This window comes from Mustela putorius, unplaced genomic scaffold (assembly GCF_011764305.1).
Source record: "Mustela putorius furo isolate JIRA1106 unplaced genomic scaffold, ASM1176430v1.1 tig00003896_pilon_pilon_pilon, whole genome shotgun sequence".
In the NCBI taxonomy this organism is placed as follows: domain Eukaryota; kingdom Metazoa; phylum Chordata; class Mammalia; order Carnivora; family Mustelidae; genus Mustela; species Mustela putorius.
The window spans coordinates 13,043,196-13,062,344 of NW_025422045.1; the positions used below are offsets into that span (position 1 = coordinate 13,043,196).

General features: G+C 39.6%; 2 protein-coding genes across 2 annotated transcripts in view; one reads left to right on the top strand and one right to left on the bottom strand.

Annotated features, from left to right (window-relative positions):
- Positions 1 to 17,611, top strand: part of SUPT16H (SPT16 homolog, facilitates chromatin remodeling subunit) — a 40,084-nt gene extending 22,473 nt beyond the window's left edge. The window contains exons 8-26 of the mRNA XM_004758576.3: positions 832 to 922; positions 1,899 to 1,972; positions 2,108 to 2,220; positions 3,374 to 3,439; positions 3,556 to 3,651; positions 3,745 to 3,860; positions 3,951 to 4,104; positions 4,531 to 4,658; positions 5,167 to 5,302; positions 5,404 to 5,530; positions 5,782 to 5,900; positions 6,402 to 6,527; positions 6,876 to 6,988; positions 7,310 to 7,385; positions 8,020 to 8,189; positions 14,520 to 14,649; positions 15,289 to 15,418; positions 15,547 to 15,624; positions 16,264 to 17,611. Of these exons, the coding sequence (XP_004758633.1) occupies positions 832 to 922; positions 1,899 to 1,972; positions 2,108 to 2,220; positions 3,374 to 3,439; positions 3,556 to 3,651; positions 3,745 to 3,860; positions 3,951 to 4,104; positions 4,531 to 4,658; positions 5,167 to 5,302; positions 5,404 to 5,530; positions 5,782 to 5,900; positions 6,402 to 6,527; positions 6,876 to 6,988; positions 7,310 to 7,385; positions 8,020 to 8,189; positions 14,520 to 14,649; positions 15,289 to 15,418; positions 15,547 to 15,624; positions 16,264 to 16,409 (2,189 nt within the window). The 3' untranslated portion in view covers positions 16,410 to 17,611. The remainder of the gene's footprint in view (positions 1 to 831; positions 923 to 1,898; positions 1,973 to 2,107; positions 2,221 to 3,373; positions 3,440 to 3,555; positions 3,652 to 3,744; positions 3,861 to 3,950; positions 4,105 to 4,530; positions 4,659 to 5,166; positions 5,303 to 5,403; positions 5,531 to 5,781; positions 5,901 to 6,401; positions 6,528 to 6,875; positions 6,989 to 7,309; positions 7,386 to 8,019; positions 8,190 to 14,519; positions 14,650 to 15,288; positions 15,419 to 15,546; positions 15,625 to 16,263) is intronic.
- Positions 17,612 to 17,821: 210 nt separating this feature from the next.
- The window catches only part of RPGRIP1 (RPGR interacting protein 1), a 54,454-nt gene continuing 53,126 nt past the window's right edge, over positions 17,822 to 19,149 (bottom strand). Inside the window, exon 24 of the mRNA XM_045067423.1 lies at positions 17,822 to 18,015. Within this exon, the coding sequence (XP_044923358.1) occupies positions 17,903 to 18,015 (113 nt within the window). The 3' untranslated portion in view covers positions 17,822 to 17,902. The remainder of the gene's footprint in view (positions 18,016 to 19,149) is intronic.

Consider the following 19,149-nt stretch of genomic DNA (forward strand, 5'->3'; position numbering starts at 1 on the left):
ATCTAGACTGTTCTGGCTTGAAATGTCTGTTCATATCCTAAATAGTGAAGAATTAAGGCCAGAGTTTTTCTAATAGTAATTTACCCCTTCAGTAGTCCTGTTTTTCAAAATGTGTATTTAATATCATGCCATTTATCTACTCTTAAATTATTTCACTGAGACTATCTAGCATCCCATAGTTCTCCTGAGTCAGTGATTCTCAAATAGTATAATAATGACTAGGTGACTAGGTGAATTGTTTTTAAAAATGCAAATTTCTAATCCCTACCATTCCTGCAGCTGTCCTTTTATTTATTTATTTATTTATTTATTTATTTTTTCTTTTAAGATTTTTATTTAGGGGCACCTGAGTGGTATAGTCAGTTAAGCATGCAACTCTTGGTTTCAGCTCAGGTCATGATCTGGGTCATAAGCCCAGGTTGGGCTCCATGTTCAGTGCAGAGTCTGCCTGAGATTCTCTCTCCCTCTTATTCTTCTCTTTCTGCTCGTGCACATACATGCACACACTCTCTCAAATCTTTAAAAAAAATTTTTTTATTTGAGAGAGAGAGCACGCATATGCACATGTAGGGAGGGGCAGGTGAGGAGTGAGAGAGACAAGCCGACTCCACTCTGAGCACGGAGCCCCATATAGGGCTTGATTCCCATGACCTGAGCCAAAATTAAGATCCACTGAGCCACTCAGGCACCCCACAGCTGAAATTCTTAGTTCACACTTTGAGAAACTTGGCTTTAGGGGACAGGTGAAAAACTGTTGATAAACCAAACCAAATCAAACCTTTTTTTTTTTTCCTTGAAAGATACAGTGTTTTCTCTCTGTCTTGTCATTAGGTGTAAAGATATGTGATGTGTATAATGCTGTCATGGACGTGGTTAAAAAGCAGAAACCAGAGCTGCTGAACAAAATAACCAAAAATCTAGGGTAAGATTTGTGAAAATGTACATTGTCACTCTGAGACAATTTTCATGACTGGCCATGGTCAGGCAAAATATTCTTAGATTGATTCACCATTTATGGTGAACCAACATATAAATATACAACATTCATGGACTGTTAAATATTGAAGTTAGATGCCAAACATAGTGTTTATCAGAGAATGTGAGAAAGATTGCATTTCTACTCCCAGGGGTGGGGTGGAGATTTTTAGAGACCGGTGTAGTAGATACCAGTAGGTTGTTCTAGGCTTAAATTATTAGTGATAGGATATATTACTGACTATTTCCTGTCTCAGAACACCTCAGCTCACGTTTATAAATGAAATACTCTGAGATGTCCTACTCTTTACATTGTTTTTTCAATTTTCATTTAATTAAGTATTTCTTAGGTGTTTTTGATATTGAACACTTAGAAATACTTAAGAACATCTTACAGAACCAAAGACATTTCAGGAAACAAAGGCTGTGGTCAGTTTGTTTAGATGGAAACTAGTCTGGGATACATAGTTTCTTTCCGGATTTCTCTGATGGGCAAGAGGAAATATATCAGCCTGTACCAAGTCCTGGCCCAGGCGACTTACTGCATCCTTGTTACCAACATTCCATTAACAGTCGCCTTGCTCAATCTAACTTTACAGCCTTGGTAATATACCCATTAATGGTCTGTCAAGTTGTTTATAGGAAGACTCTTAATTTGATTTCATGGTAGAATAATAAAATTTAAGTATGAGTGAGTAAATTAAAATAAAGAAGGTTTGATGTAATAAATGTTACATGAGGCACTTAATTAGGAAATTCTTTTCAGCATATTGTTAGCCCAAAGACTATCCTTGAATCCTGCTCCTTAAATGACTGATGAGCAGAGGCAGATCATTCAACATGTTTGCCTGCCTTATCCTGAAAATCCACGTTAGAGATCTTTTAGTCTGTTTGTTATAGTTTCTCTTCATTTCTCTTTTTAGGTTCGGAATGGGAATCGAATTCCGTGAAGGCTCTTTAGTAATTAATAGTAAAAATCAGTACAAACTGAAAAAAGGTGAGTTTTGCAGGCATGCAGTAGAAAAATACCTTTTTGAATAGTTTCCTGTAGCCTTATTTCCCCTCTTTTGTGTAAACTCTACCCTTTTCCATTCTCTCACAATTAGACACTGATTGCTGTTTGCTGTTGTAGGGATGGTTTTCAGCATCAATTTGGGATTCTCTGATCTGACTAACAAGGAAGGGAAGAAACCAGAAGAGAAAACCTATGCTCTCTTCATTGGTGACACAGTGCTTGTGGATGAGGTATGTATTGCTTCTATAACTTTTGAATGTTTGTGAACTGACATTGAAGATACATTTTGTACTCTACGGGTTTTTTTTTCTTGAAAATGTTTGTCAAATGCTAGCTGAAGGGAGAGATCTGTGACAGTGACCTAATATACCTAGGAATAGATACTGTCGTCCCAAATACAGGGAGTGATTTAAACTAAGCCATTCATGGGGCGCCTGGGTGGCTCATTTAGTTAAGCCTCTGCCTTCAGCTTACTCATGATCTCAGGGTCCTGGAATTGAGCCCTGCATCGGGCTTTCTGCTCCACAGGGAGCCTGCTTCCTCCTCTCTCTCTCTGCCTGCCTCTCTGCCTACTTGTGATCTCTGTCTGTCAAATAAATAAATTTTAAAAATAAATAAATAAACAAAATCTTTTAAAGGAAATAAACTAAGCCATTCATTACTTTGTGACTTGAACCCTAATCATGATAATAACAGGAACTGATTCTTCTTTTTTACTTTAACAACAGCTCTATTGAGTTATAGTTTATATGCCATATAATTCACCTACTATAAGTATATAATTTAGTGATTTTTAGTGATTTTCTGTTGTACAACCATCATTACAATCTAATTTTAGAACATTTTTATTGCCTCTGAAAGAAACCTGGTACACTAGCCCCCCAAACCTAGGTAATGACTAAACCACTTTCTAAGGGTTGGTTTGTTCTAGGCTTTTGTGGCCTTTTGTAACTGTTTTTTGTTTTTGTTTTCACTTAGCAGAACTGATTCCTTAATAGCAAATACTTTTGATATCTTATTATATAAAGACTTTTATGCAGTAGTTCATCGAATTATAATACCCTATGAAGTAGATACTCTGCCCTCAGATTTAAAAAAAAAAAAGGGACACAGAGCACTAGCAGTCAATAGCCAGATATCACCACTAGGAAGTGACTGAGCCAGGTTTCAAATCAAGCCTGTATTCTTAATTATTATCTCAGTGTTGTCTGCCAAATTATAGTTCCTCATGAGGTTGGGAAAATAAAATCTGTATATATTCATTGTCAAAGATTTTAGTATCCAGAAGTTTCAAAGCACTGCTTTCCTATATACTAGGCTAGAAAGTGAAAGTGCCTCATTTAAATGCTCTTATGAATGTCTGACTTCTTCCTTTTATTCCAGGATGGCCCAGCTACTGTTCTCACTTCTGTGAAGAAGAAAGTGAAGAACGTGGGGATTTTTCTAAAGGTAGGAAAAAGGAAGATAAGTGGTGTAGGAAGTTTGGCACTGTAAAAAGGCGAAAATTATGTTGCCTAAGAAGATTAAAAGTGGAATTTCTGAGTATGATTTTTTCTTGCCCATAGAATGAGGATGAAGAAGAGGAGGAGGAGGAGAAAGATGAAGCCGAGGACCTGTTGGGAAGAGGTTCTCGGGCAGCATTACTTACAGAAAGGACACGAGTGAGTTTATGGTTTCAGCCTGCATTGATCTCTGTCTGTCCTGTGGTTTGTATCGAGGGCCCATCTGTAGGACTGACACTTTTCTTTCTCCAGAATGAGATGACTGCAGAAGAGAAACGAAGAGCACATCAAAAGGAGCTGGCTGCTCAACTGAATGAGGAAGCAAAGAGGCGACTGACAGAACAGAAAGGAGAACAACAGATTCAGAAGTAAGAGTTTACATCGGGCAGCAAGGTTGTCTTAGGTTCATATATGGTTTTATGGAAATTTCTTACAAAAATTTTTTATCCCCACTCCAGAGCTCGCAAATCTAACGTGTCCTATAAAAACCCATCTTTGATGCCTAAGGAACCACATATTCGGGAAATGAAGATTTATATTGATAAGAAATACGAAACTGTGATAATGCCGGTGTTCGGTATCGCGACGCCTTTTCACATTGCCACAATTAAGGTATGAACGTTGAGTCAGGCTCCATCCAGACTGTTTCTGAAACTAGTGATTGTGCTCTCCACATACTCTTTTTTGGACTGCACCATCTCTCCCCATCCCGTGCTGTCCCTCTCCTTCCTTCCCAGTTTTCGCTTTGCTAGAAAGTTCAGTGATCTAGTCTAGAAATACCATTTGCAATAAGCATTTTTTAACATGTAGTTGGACACGTGGCTCCAGGTGCTCGGAGGTTAGTGATTCTTTTGGAAGCATACATTTGGTCTTACAAAAAAATAAGGTACAGGTCATTAGAGATAGATCAAGATTTACAGGGTAGGTTTAGCAGTCAGCTTGTAACTTGCAACTTAACTTTATGTCTCCATAGCTACTAATCCTTAATTTGGAAAGAAATCTGTTTATTTTGTTAATGCTTTTCCTTTCTTTGAGCAGAATATAAGCATGTCCGTGGAAGGAGATTATACTTACTTGCGAATCAACTTCTATTGCCCAGGCAGTGCTCTGGGCAGGAATGAGGGCAACATCTTTCCTAACCCAGAAGCCACTTTCGTCAAGGAAATGTGAGTCCCCAGGAAAAAACCATCCCCAAATCCCTGCTGGTTGGAGTGGCACTCTCAGAAACATTTGTTGTCTCTGCTGTGTCCCCCCTCGGTAGTACCTATTTAGACTCATCCTGCTAGCTTTGTAATGTTTTGAGGATGGAACCCAATTTGGAGTCCTCATGAAAATATGTTAAACTGATTATATATGTTTTGTAGTAGAATTATAAATAAGGAAATGCATGCCTCATTGGAGTTCATTCCTTCATGGTATGGGATGGGATAATTGACTATGCCAGATTTGAAAAATAAGTGTGATTTCCCACCCAGTGGATTAGCCATCTATAATAGTTTCTGTTTCAGAGAAAAGAAGGGGAGATGTTTTTCAGCTTTCCAGACATTGTCCTACTATTCACTGGTACTTTTTTATCCTGAAAGATACTCAGTCCGTTAAAAATAGAGTAAAGAGTGCAAGTTACCCATCCTGATAAAGAAACTTAGATATGTTCTGGCTTCCCTTTTTTAACAGTACATATCGAGCTTCAAATATGAAGGCTCCTGGAGAACAGACAGTACCAGCCTTGAACCTCCAGAATGCATTCCGAATTATAAAAGAAGTACAGAAGCGCTATAAGACCCGGGAAGCAGAAGAGAAGGAGAAGGAGGTGAGCTTGTACACAAAGCACCTTTCTGCAACAGGAAACGTGTGGGTTTGGCAGACACAGCAGATTACTTGAAGATTCACACTGATTCTCATTCTACTTAGGGCATTGTGAAACAGGACTCCCTGGTGATCAATCTCAACCGGAGTAATCCCAAACTGAAAGATCTATACATTCGCCCAAACATTGCCCAAAAGAGGATGCAGGGTTCACTGGAGGCCCATGTCAATGGTATGGATAATCTCTCGTGGGTCTGGGCTTTGTCTCTGGGGCACATTTGTAGATGATCAGATAATACAGTATGTCAGAGAAACGCTGGGAGGAATCTATTGACATTGTTCCATGGGCACAAGGAAAGGAAAGGCCTCTGTAGTTTTTGGCATTTTCTCTGACCCTGTGCAAATCAGCCAGAAAAAATACAGTGTCTTCTGGCCTCACCTCATGCTGCTGCTTGATGCTTAGCTTCGTTCGTTTGTCCCCAGGCTTCCGCTTCACTTCTGTTCGGGGAGACAAAGTGGACATCCTGTACAATAACATCAAGCATGCTTTGTTTCAGCCATGTGATGGAGAGATGATTATTGTCTTGCACTTTCACCTCAAGGTACACCTGTCTCCTTACTAGCTGTCGGGTCTTGGGCAAGATCTTTGTGTCACCCTCTTTCCTTTAAAATAGTGATGAATAATATCACCTGTCACATAAGATTATTAAGAGGATTGAATGTTACAAGGTTTATAAAGTTCACCGTGTCTGAAATCTAGAAGGTACTCAACATGTACGTTCCTTTGGTGTGATACCTAATGACCACCAAACAGAAGGTTTTCTCCAGATTCCTGTTTCTGAAGTAGAAAAATGTTCTTAGACGCAGTTTATTTCCAGCCTAATCTCTGAAGTCCGTTCTAATAAATAGTACTTTTTAAAATTCGTAGACTTTCACATTCTCAGATGTCATTATTTATGATGACACCAGGAATGGTTTAATTATATTTACATAAATGCCATGGTTTCCAGCATAGGTATTATATCTTTTTTCATCTTGTTTGTTGTTGTCTGCTTCTTTTGAGTTTTCTGATTTCTTTCTTGTGCTTTCTGCTCTGCCTGCAGAATGCCATCATGTTTGGGAAGAAACGGCACACAGATGTGCAATTCTATACGGAAGTGGGAGAGATTACCACGGACTTGGGCAAACATCAGCACATGCATGACCGAGATGACCTTTATGCTGAGCAGGTCTATAAGATTTCCTGTTTGTTTGTTTGTTTTGCAGGGTACTAAGGTAGCTTGTGGTTCAGATCTGAGTTCAGTGGTCATTGTATTTTATGAATCACCCCTGAATTTTTCTGTGGAACCACTCAAGTATTTGTGGGGATGGCCCAGCGCCATGATTTGTGGATTAGGCATCAGTTGCAGCCTTGGCTGCGCAGTTACGGTATAATGGCCTCTAGGACAGTATCCGTGTCGGCATCGTGGGTATGAGAATTAAGGACTGTAGAAGCACTTCGGACTTTTTGAAGGGATGTACTGTTAACAAGTAAAGTGATGCCTATGGTTAATTAGTATTTTTTTTTTCTTATACAGATGGAACGGGAAATGAGGCACAAACTGAAAACAGCCTTTAAAAATTTCATTGAGAAAGTAGAGGCTCTAACTAAGGAGGAACTGGAATTTGAAGTGCCTTTTAGGGACTTGGGGTAACATATTTCCTCATCTTTTTGGCCTGAAGTGTTGCTGTCTACCTATTAGAAAAATTAGTTATTCTTCCTTTATAATAACTCAGCATAACAGACCATTCCCTTTTTCCTTTGATTGAAAACCTTTGAGACATCGGTTCCCTCTTGAACATTTTTAGGGCTGGGGTGAGTGGCTCACCCCTGTAAATGACTGTAAATGACTCCAGTATGCATGCTGGAGCTAGGTTTGGAATGGGGAAAGGAAAGAAGTGTATTGTGGCAGCAAATTTCTCCTGCAATGGGCCCAATCTTACGTGAGTCTTTTTTCTTACTCTTTTTCAGATTTAATGGCGCTCCTTACAGGAGTACTTGCCTCCTTCAGCCCACTAGTAGTGCGCTGGTAAATGCTACAGAGTGGGTGAGTATTTCTTACCTCCTTTCAGTAAGAAAATTGTTAGAGAAAAGAAAGCAGAAGGATAGGTATTTTGATTTTTTTTTTTAAGATAGGTATTTTGAAAACTAGGTCCTTTTTATTTCTGATGATTTTCATTTTTTGAAAGTTACTTTTTTTTTTTTTAACTTTAGAGCAGGGAGGGACAGAGGGAGAGAGAAAATTAAGCAGGCCCCACACCCAGTGCGACATCAAGCTCGATCTCACAGCCCTGAGGTTATGACCTGAGCCAAAATCGTCAGATGGACACTTACCTAACTGACTGAGCCACCCAGGTGCCCCGATAATTTTGTTAGACATAAATTACTAAACAAAAGATTCTTCAAAAGTCTCTTTAGGTTTTTAAATAGTCTCTTCATAGTTTCCTTAAATTTTTTCTCCCTGAGGAAAGATTTTGATCTTAAAAATCCTTTTACCGGGACTTCTCAGCATGTTATATTCCTTTTACTCTTTCACAAAAAAAAAAAAAAAAACAAAAAAACAGGAGTGCTCAATCTCTCTCAAATAAAATCTTAAAAAAAAAAAAAAAAGATTCTGACAATTTGAAAAGCCTGCTGCTTTAGGGGATTTATGTGGTAGTGATCCAGTTTCTCCCTAACAGCCACCTTTTGTGGTGACCTTGGATGAAGTGGAGCTGATTCACTTTGAGCGGGTTCAGTTTCACCTGAAGAACTTTGATATGGTGATAGTGTACAAGGACTACAGCAAGAAAGTCACGATGATCAACGCCATTCCTGTAGCCTCCCTAGACCCCATCAAGGAATGGTTGAAGTAAGTAAATTGGCCAGCAGTCTCCCATTTACCCTGTGAGCCCTGTATTACAGAATATGAGTGTGGTGTGTTGTATAGAACATCTGCTGGTGTACTTGAGAGTAAACCTGCCTTTGGGTTGAGTTATATCCCAGGACTTAAAAATTTGAAATCTTATTGGATAGAGTTAATAACTTTTTCCTGAAATTCCAACAGTAGTTGATGTATAGTTACACATACAGAATCAAAGTCTGATTTGTTTTTGACTCTTTGATAGCTGTATTAAAAAATCTAAACACGTGTGAAATAATTTAATTATAAAAAGGGAGGCATATCTCTTACCAGTTCTCTCATTTTTATTGAACGATGAGATAGATGAGATCTTTTTACTTTAGGCTTTGACGTCCATATTTACACACTTTAGCTAAAAGAATTCCTCACGGAAATATGAGAACTCTGTGTCCGGGAGATGTTACTCTCTAGGTGTAAAGGGTGAGGCTTGGTTAGCCTTGAGTATAGTTTGCTCTGCCTGCCACCCCCACCCCCATTACCTGTGAATGGGAAGTGCTATAAGTATAAACCTCCTCTTAAGAAGTGGGTTGAGAGAGTTTAGAAATTAAGTTATGAGAAAGATACAAATTTGTGTTTTCCCTGAGGATTTTCCTAAGAAACATGCAGGTAGGTAGTGGTGTAATGTCACAAATAGTACGTGTAACTGTATATGACTTTTTAAAAAACAAGTTTTATTGAGGGAAAACTTACATGTAATAAAATTCACCAATTTAAGTATGTGAGGGAAAACTTACATGTAATAAAATTCACCAATTTAAGTATGTGATCTGATCTAGCAATTGGATACAGTCTTGAATCTACCATCATAATCAGGATATAGAAGACTTCTTCACTTCTGAAGGTTCCTTTATAGTCATTCCCCTTCCCACAATCTTACCTCTGGTTTCTATCTCTGTACACTTGGCTTCTTCTAGAATATCACATAAATGGAAGCCTACAGTATATATCTTGCATCCTTTACTTAGCTCAGTGATTCTGAAATTTTGAAGGTTGTTGAGTGTATCCTTTTTATTATTGAGTATTCCACTTCACGGATACTCCATACCAGAACTACCACTTACTTAGTAGACATTTGAGTTGTTTCCATGTGGGGCTCTTATGAACAGCCGCTGTAAACATTATATAAGGTCTTTAAAGTGTAAACATAGGTTTTCATTTCTTGGGTAGATGACCTAAGTGTGGCACTGCTGGGTTGTATGCTTTGGTTAAGTCTGTGTTCAACTTAATAACTTTGTAAGAAACTACCAAATCACTTTCTAGAAAACCCGTAGAAGGCTGCATTATGTTAGAATTGTTGCTGTGCATCCTGATCAACACTTGCTTTTGTCTCTTTTTATAATGTTAGCTGTTCAATGTGTAGTGCTGTCTAATTATGGTTTCAATTTGCATTTCTATGCAATTTCTATGCATTTCTGTGATGACCCATGATGTTGAACATGTTTTCATATGTCATTCTGTGTCTTGGAGGAAGTAACTTAGTATTTTTTGCTGATGTTAAAAAGGAGTTGTAAGAATTCTTTACACTGGATAGGGACACCTGGGTGACTCACTCAGCTAAGCATCCGACTCTTTTGAGTTCCAGTCAGGGTCATTAGATTCAGCCATGTCATGCTCTGTGGTGAGTAAGCATGTAGTCTGCTTAAGATTCTCCCTCTCCCTGTGCTTCTCCCCCAACTTGTGCATGTGCACGGGCACGTTCTCTCTCTGTCAAATAAATAAAATCTTTTTTAAAATATAAATTTTAAAAATTCTTTAGACTGGATATATATATATATTTTTTTAAAATATTTTATTTATTTATTTGACAGACAGAGATCACAAGTACGTAGAGAGGCAGGCAGAGAGAGAGGAGGAAGCAGGCTCACCACCAAGCAGAGAGCTCGACTCAGGGCTCGATCCCTCCTGGGATCATGACCTGAGCTGAAGGCAGAGGCCTTAACCCACTGAGCCACCCAGACGCCCCTGGATATATATTCTTAAATATAGGTTTTGTATATGTTTTCTCCTTTTTTTTTTTTTAAGACTTACTTATTTTAGAGAAAGTGTGAGTCTGGGGAGAGGGAAAGAGCATCCTCAGGCAGACTCCCCACTGAGCTCAGAGCCTAACACAGGGCTCAGTCCCAGGACCCTGAGATCATGACTTGAACCAAAAGCAAGAGTCAGCCGCTTAACCGACTGAGCCACCCAGGCACCCTTTGAATATATTTTCTTTCAGTAGTTTCTGTGCCTCTTCATTTTCTCGTGTCGTTTAAAGAAACTAGTAAAGATTAGTGCAAAATTCTCATAAAACCTGTTAGATCTAATCTTTCTATTGTAATTTGTGCTTTTTACATCTTATCTAATTAATGGACTAACCCGAAGTCAGATGTTTTCTGTTTTCTCCTAGAGTTTTATAGATTCAGGTCTCCTGTTTAGGTCTGTGATCTATTTGGAGCTAATTTTTTTACCGTAGTATAGGATCGAGGTTCATACTTTGCTTACATACAGCCAGTTACTCTAGTAACATGTGATGAAATTATCCCCTAGTTACTAAATTATCTTGGCATCTTATTAAAAAAAAGGAAATCAACCATGTAGGAAAGGGTTTATTTCTGGATAATGTTCTGTTGCATTGGCGTCTGTGTGTCCTTATACCATCGTCATAATTATTGTAGCTTTATAGTAAGTCTTGAAATCGGGTAGTATAAGTCTTCCAGATATATTCCTTTTCAAAATTGGCTGTATTAGGGACTCCTGGGAGGCCCAGTTGGTTAAGTTTCTGCCTTTGGCTTGTATCGTGATCGCAGGGTCCTGGGGTCAAATTCCACATCAGGCTCCTTGCTCAGCAGGGAGCCTACTTCTCCCTCTGCCTGCTGCTCTCCCCTGGTCTTGTGTCATGCCCTCCCCCCAACTCCTGACAGATCTTAAAAATATATATATTACATTGACTGTTTATGTAAATTTTAGAATCCTCTCGTGTCTTTCAGTGAACTGGTCATCTTAATCTAAGTTACCAGTTTTAGTATTTGTACAGTTTATGAAGATGTTCTCTTTCATTCCTAATATTGATCATTTTTGTTTCTTTCTTTTGTTAGTTTGCCTAGCAGTTTAATTTTATTGATTTTTTTTTTCCATCATGAAAAAATACGGGACTCGATCCCAGGACTCTGGGATCATGACCTGAGCTGAAGGCAGTGGCTTAACTCTTGTTTCATAATCTACTTGGTGTTTCATTACTATGGACTTATAGCTTTAGAAGTTTTTTGGTTAGTGTTTGTATGACGTGTCTTTTTTTTTGTCCTTTTACTCTTGACTGTGTTCAAAGTGGCTTCATTGGAGACAACATATATCTGGGTCTTACTTGTTTAATCTATTCTACTCTTAATTGGGTTGGTGAAAAGAGACCATTTACATTTATCATTAACTATCAGTATGGTTGGGTTTAAGTCTGCTTTCTTGCTCTTGGTTTTTCTCCTCTGTTCATTGCTTTTCTCCTCTTTTTATGCTCCCTTTTGGATTAATTTTATGATTGTATATTAAAGTCTTTTGGGGGTTTTTTTGGTTTGGGTTTGTTTTGTTTTGTGATTTTTTGTTGTTGTTGTTTTTATTTTGTTTTTTTTTTTAGTAATCTCTACACCCAACATGGGACTCCCAACTCACGACCCCAGGAGCAAGAGTTGCATGCTCTTCTGACTGAGCCAGGCTCATGCCCCAAAGCAGTTATTTCCTAACTTATAAAATGAGGGGAAAAGTCTTCAGTATTTACTCATGTATTTACCATTCCTGGTGCTCTTCACTCCATTGTGTGGTTTCAACCTTCTGTCTGCTTTAATTTTTCTTTGCTACATAAACCTTCTTCTTCTTAGCATTTGAGACACAGGTTTTCTGGTGACAGATTCTCTCAGCTTTTTCTTTAAAGTCTTTATTTCCCTTTCATTGTAGAAAGGTGGTTTTTTGCTGGATATAGAATTGTAAGTTGAGTCTTTCTTTTAATATTTACAAGATGGTGCTCCATCGTCTTCCAGCTTACCTGCTTCTGCTCAGATGTCTGCTCTCTTTGTACCTCTGTACAGATTGCCTTTTTTCCTCAGGGTATTTATTTTCTATTTGTATCATTGATTTTTAGCAGTTTGATTATTAGGTACTTTGCTGTGTTTTAAATGATTATTCTGCTTAGTGTGCATTGGGCTTCTCAGATCCGTGGGGTATGTGGTTTTCATCATATTTAGAAATGTTTTATCCATTTTTTTTTCTTTTTCTAGAGATATAGAGAGGACAAATGGGGCCATTACTCTTCAAATATTTTTGCCCCCTCTTTTTTTTCCTGAGACTAATTACACGTTTCTTCACTCTCAGCAGTTTCGCTCTCCCTTCATTTATAATAACTTTTTTTTTAATTTTTTATTTTTTATAAACATATATTTTTATCCCCGGGGGTACAGGTCTGTGAATCGCCAGGTTTACACACTTCACAGCACTCAACAAAAGCACATACCCTCCCCAATGTCCATAACCCCACCCCCCTATAATAACTTTTTAAACGTCATTATCTGATACTTACATCCACCATCTTTGTATTTTCTGGGTCTGTTCCACTGGCTGATTTTTTTTCTTCTGCCTTTTTGCCTGGCTGATATTTTGTGATCAACTGCCAAACTGTGTGGCTACACATTTTTGTGTGCTAGGTTTTAACTTTTTCTCTAGATTTCATTGTAGGTATAGTTGAATGACTTGGATACCACTTGGTCTTTCAGAAGTTGTTCTCAAATGTCACCAGTGCTGGTTCAGAATAACATTTTGTCTAGGACTAATTTACCCTGTTGCTGGGACAGTACTCTTTTGAGGACTCTGATTCACTGTTTGTCATAGGGTCTTTCCATTGAAGCTGGTGGGAACAGGAACTATTTCTAGCTCAGCATGAGATCTGGGAATTATCTGGCCTACTGCTTTCCAGTGCTGCTTTGCCCAGCTCTACGTAGCTTTCTCTCATACATGTGGAGATATGTTCTCCCCCACAGATTGGAGGGGATCCCTCTTCACATTTCTAGAAATCTTTCTATTACTCTCCTCCAGTACTCCTGCCTCAAAATTATAGCTGTCTCTGCCTCCTCAAATACTTCTCTCAGTTCTGATTGGGTTCCCCTTCCCTGCATAGCAGCCTGGGAACTGCCTCCAGACAGAAAACTTAGGCAGTTATAAATCAGAACCCTATATGTTTCCTCCTTTATAATCCTGTGCTGCTTTTCACCCAGTATTTGAAAGCTGTTTCTTTTTTTGTTTGTTTTTTAAAAAGATTTTATTTATTTATTTGAGAGACAGAGAGAATGAGAGAGAGCATGAGAGGGGAGAAGGTCAGAGGGAGGAGCAGACTCCCCATGGAGCTGGGAGCCCAATGAGGGGCTCCATCCCAGGACTCTGGGATCATGACCTGAGCTGAATGCAGTAGCTTAACCAACTGAGCCACCCACCAGGCACCCTGAAAGCTGTTTCATATCTCATTTGGTTTTCTAGTTGTTTAAAGTGAAAAGGTGAATCTAGTCCATTTTATTCCACCATGGCTAGAAGCACAAATTACAGCATATACGATACCAGTGCCTATGACGAACTTATGGTAGTGGTTCGCAGATAGGTTTTGTGTCAAAGGTTTCTTGTTGTGATCCTCGCTGTTGTCATTTCTTTGGTTTCCTTTTCTCTTCCTTCCTGCCCACTTGAATTGATTGAGCTCTTCTCAACAGAAGTAGGTAAAAGAAAGTCACTTAAATGTCTTAATACAAGGCACTTTTTAGGTAATAAACAAACAAAAAACTTATCCCTATCTTCAAATAGACCTTGCACCAAATAAGCAGTACGTAAGAAAGCAGTGGGGGATCGGCGCCAGTTGTTTCTCAACTGCAGTGGTGCAAGTGATTAGAGCTGGAAAGAATCATAGAAATGGTTATAAGTTGAAACTACTTGCAAATAAGAGTCAGAGAGGGGAAAACATAGTTGAGGAGGAGAAAAAGCTAAAGGAGGATAGGGAAGTCGGTGCTTGAGAGAGAAAATGGAAAACAAAAACATGAGCTTTGTTTGAGAGACAAAGCTTGCTTCGATTAGAATGCTGCTCTGTGGTGAGGGCTGGTTCTAGCAGACCAGATGTCAGCTACAAGGTCTGTTCTGGTGGCATAGTGCAAAAGAATGTCAGCTATCCTATATTTAGAAAAAGGTTACCTGCATTCAGAGATGCTTAGGAACAAGATGACACAGTACTTTCTCAGAAAATACAGAGAATTGATTTTGACTTCATACTGTCCCGTTTCTCAGTTCCTGTGACCTAAAGTACACAGAAGGAGTACAGTCCCTCAACTGGACTAAGATCATGAAGACCATTGTTGACGACCCCGAGGGCTTCTTCGAACAAGGTGGCTGGTCTTTCCTAGAGCCTGAGGGTGAGGTGCGTGAGTGTGGGGTTTCTTTTCTGGTACATGGTGCCCATTACCATCGGGTGGCTAGGAAATGCCATGTAAGTAACACCAAAGGGACCAGACCGAGTGGGAGCTTGGTCTTCCTGTGTTGTTTCTCCAGGGTAGTTTTACAGGTAGATGATAAATTAGGGATTGGTAGTCACTCAGATTTCTTTGAAATTGCAAAATTATTCTTTCTTGGTATTGGGAAGAAATTCTTCAGCGCATTTTAACTTTTTTTAAAATTTGAAGTATAATTAACATATAGCATAATATCAGTTTCAGGTATAACTTGAGAACATTTTGCAAAAATTGTTTTCTAAGAAGTGGTTCTTCCATCTCTGCATAATGCAGTATTACAAGCGTATTTTTGTGGTTAATTTTCCTGGGTAAGGAAGGGTGAAGTGAATATTTAAGAAATAGAATTAGATATTTGACTAATTGCACTTTACCAGTAAATTAGCCCTTCTGTTTCTTGGTCACTCAGGGTTTTTTTTTTTTGTTTTTTTTTTTTTAATGTAAAAAAGAAATAATGTTGGTGTGCCAAGTGGGTTAAATTAATTCATTAATCAAGTGAATGTAAAACAAAAAAAATCCGGTAAATAGTATTACACTGTCTGACTCACCAGGGGAGTGATGCTGAGGAAGGGGATTCAGAGTCTGAAATCGAGGATGAGACTTTTAATCCTTCAGAGGATGACTATGAAGAGGAGGAGGAGGATAGTGATGAAGATTATTCATCAGAAGCTGAAGAATCAGGTTAGTCTATAGGAAAAATTTTTCATGGCTTTCTAACCTGCTGTCATTTTTGGAAACTCAAAAAGGAGGAAAGAATTCTGGCATTCCATTCCTATCTAAAGACTAATGCTTAATCAATTTTATTTTAGACTATTCCAAGGAATCATTGGGCAGTGAAGAAGAGAGTGGAAAGGATTGGGATGAACTGGAGGAAGAAGCCCGAAAAGGTAAATTTTTTGTTTGTTGCTTATTTTTGAGGTGCAAATTTTTAGCAGATTTTAGTATTTTGAAATGTTATTTGCCTAATACATATAACAAAAGAACACTATAAAACTCATGTGGAGTTATAGCTGCAGCCTTATCAGAGGAGCAGATAAACTCTGGAATGCGTCCACTCTTCCAAGTGGCGTGACTCTGTAACGGATGCTTTCTTCCCAGACCCATAGCTGGGATAGCCATGGAAAGGCTCCAGAATTAGGCCATCCAGTTTCCAAATCTAAGTCCTGTAATAGTTTAATGTTCTGGACCTCCTCTGGGTTGGGACTGCTTTTGTAATACCACTTTAATTACTCTGAACCCAAACACCAGATACAAGTTAAAGGTGAAAAGGAAATATTATCTACTGGATCCCAAGTATTGGGATAGGTACTTCACATAGATTGCCTTATTTAATCATAAAATAATTTTCCATCATACAAGGCTCAGAAAAGTTAAGTACTTGCCCAAAATCACACAACCAAGAAGGGACTAACAGATTAAACCTAAGTTTGATGGCAGAGTGCACATTGTAGTGGTGCATACTGTCATGTACTATTGGGTATCAGCGCTAACCTGTCACTAACTAGTAATGCCTTTCTCCTATTTAGCGGACCGTGAAAGTCGTTACGAGGAAGAAGAAGAACAGAGTCGAAGTATGAGCCGGAAGAGGAAGGCGTCTGTGCACAGTTCAGGCCGTGGCTCTAACCGTGGTTCCAGACACAGCTCTGCACCCCCCAAGAAAAAGAGGAAGTAACTTCTGAACTTTGGTCCTCAGTTCCATTCTTTATGCAGCCAACCCCTACAAATTTTACATGACATAGAAACTGTATTTTTCCTTTTTTTTTTTAATTTTTTTTTTCCTTTTGAAGTTTGGCCATTTGTGTTTATGGGTTTAGGGGGCCATTTGTGTGGACCAATCTACTCGGGGAATTCCAGGCCCACCAGGACACGTGCCAGTGGCCCCATCCAGATGGCGAGGGAGGAGGTGTTCTTGAAGAAGGGCAGAGGCTTCCACTGTTAATAAGTACCGTTTCATTCCTCTCTCTTCCTGCCACCTTCTGCCAGGACATCGATGGCTTCTGACATCTTATTCTCTGATGTCTCAGAGCTGTATTTCCAAGACATTGGTACAAGGTGACCCCTAACTACCTGTACCATGGTTCTTGACCAGCAGATCCGAGCCTCCATTCTACCCTACTGCCATGACCTTCCTCACATCTCTACGTCCCATCTTTGCAGTACTCAAGAAAAGGTTGCTGGAATTTGCTAAAAGTTGTGATAAATCATACCACCTGAGCTAGTGAGGCAGATCCGGCTGGTAACTCCGTCTGAGTTTCCTGCTTTTTGGCTTCACACAGATAGAGGTGTGTCTGCTGCCTTGCCTTGGATGACCTAAGAAGCAGTGGCACTCCCTGGCTCGGTTTCCTCCTCCTCACAAATTCACCCATGGTACCATGGTAGGAGCAAAATTACCACTGTTTCTTTTCTGATGTATCTGAGGAAGAATGGTTGTGCCTCACGTACTACTTCTAGTGAAACCTAGAAGGAGGCTCAGAGAAATCAACATTGAGATCTGGAAGGGGCAGGTCATGCCTGGGGCCTAGAATACCGATGAGAAAAGAGAAGAGGAAGGGAGGCCACGTCTACAACACAGCCTCTCGTCACTGCTGCTCCTTATTTTTACTGGTCTTGCATTGTCGTGTATTTATCACAGTTTCTGTTGAACAGCTTTTTAAGTATTTGGGGAGTTTATCTCACCATCCTCCCCCTCCTGGTTCTCTGCACTCACCTGTCCCACTGCAGTTCCTTCTGTGTTCTGTGACTTTAAGAGAAGAGGGGGGGAGGGGTTTCGGATTTTATTTGTTTGTTTGTTATTTTTCTCCTTAGCAGTAGGACTTGATATTTTCAATTTTGGAAGAACTAAAAGATAAATAAACTGTGGTTTGTTTTTTTTTTTTTTTTTGGTGGTTGTTTTGTTTTTGTAAACTCCCCTTTTGTGAACATTCTTTTGCAGTTCCTGAAAGCAGGCCTGCTTCTCACTTGGGAGAGTGTTGAGACTTTAGACAATAATGCCTTTGTCGGGGGAGGGTCGCAGAAATTGGCTTTCATCCTTCTAAGCTTTTGTCATTAGGTTGAGAGATACCAGACAGCACAGTAAACCAAATGCATGGTATAGCAAGTTACTTTATAAGAGACTTTTTACTATGGTTCCCTCAGAAAGTTTAGAATGGACTAGTACTTGCTCCATCATGAAAACGTATCTTCTGTCATCTCCTTGTAAATAGCCTGGAGGGCGGCAGCAGCTTGAAGGGACACCTTCAGCCTTCCTATTTGGGTGACCTGATCTCCAGGGCTGACAACTGTTGGGAGAGGAAAGGCAAACAGGTCAGGTGGCAGCACTGTTCAATTAGAAAACACTTACCTAACTGCCATGTGCTGTGTGTGGGTATGGTGATACTAAAAGTCATTCCCTCACAGGGGGCACAGTCTAGCGGAAAAGAAGGGAGAGCACAGTACAGTATGCAAAGTGCTCTGATGAAAACTCTGGGTACTTTGGGAACACACAGAAGTGGCACCTAAGCCAGGATGGAGGAATCAGAAAAGGCTTTCTAGAGACAGTCCCTGAGCTAAGTCTTTTAAGATATCATAAGCACAGGCCAGGACATGAGAACATGACAAGTTTAGAAAGCTACAAGAAGTGGCAGTGAAGCTCTGTATATATACGGGGTGCCTTTGGTGGCTCCATTGTTAAGCATCCAGGTGGAAGACCCTGTGAAGAAACAGAAGGATCCCCCATAGAATGATATGGAAAGTCAAATGGTGTAAAAATGGGAGAATGGCATGCATGTATGTATTTTTTCCCCTTAAAGATGTTACTCCTTTATTTGATAGAGTGTGCACCCCAGGGAAGAGGGAGTAGCAGAGTCAGGAAGCCTGATGTGGGACTTGATCTCTGAACCCTGGAATCATGACCCGAGCCAAAGGCAGACATCCAACCAACTGAGCCACCCAGGTGCCTGAGAATGGCATTTAAAAAGGAGAATGAGCTTTAATTTTAGAGATTAAGAAAGGTCAAGTAGGATGAATAAGGAAACCAACTGGATTGGGCAGTTAGGAAAATTGGTAAGAACAGAGTCAATAAAACATTTGGATGAAAACTTGATCATTTGTTGTTTTTTTTTATCATTAGTTTTTTAATAAAGATTTTATTTATTTGACAGAGACCACAGGTAGGCACAGAAGCAGGCAGAGAGAGGGGGGAAGCAGTCCCCTGCTGAGCAGAGAGCCCATGTGAGGCTTGATCCCAGGATCCTGGGATCATGACCTGAGCTGAAGGCAGAGACTTTAAACCACTGAGCCATCCAGGCGCCCCATGAAAACTTGATCTTAACTGAACAGTGTAGGCATAGCCAGAACAGAAAATATTTTAAGGAGCAGAGTTTGAAAGTGCTAAGAGAAAAGAGAGCTTCAGGGATAGAAAGCAGTGTTTTGTC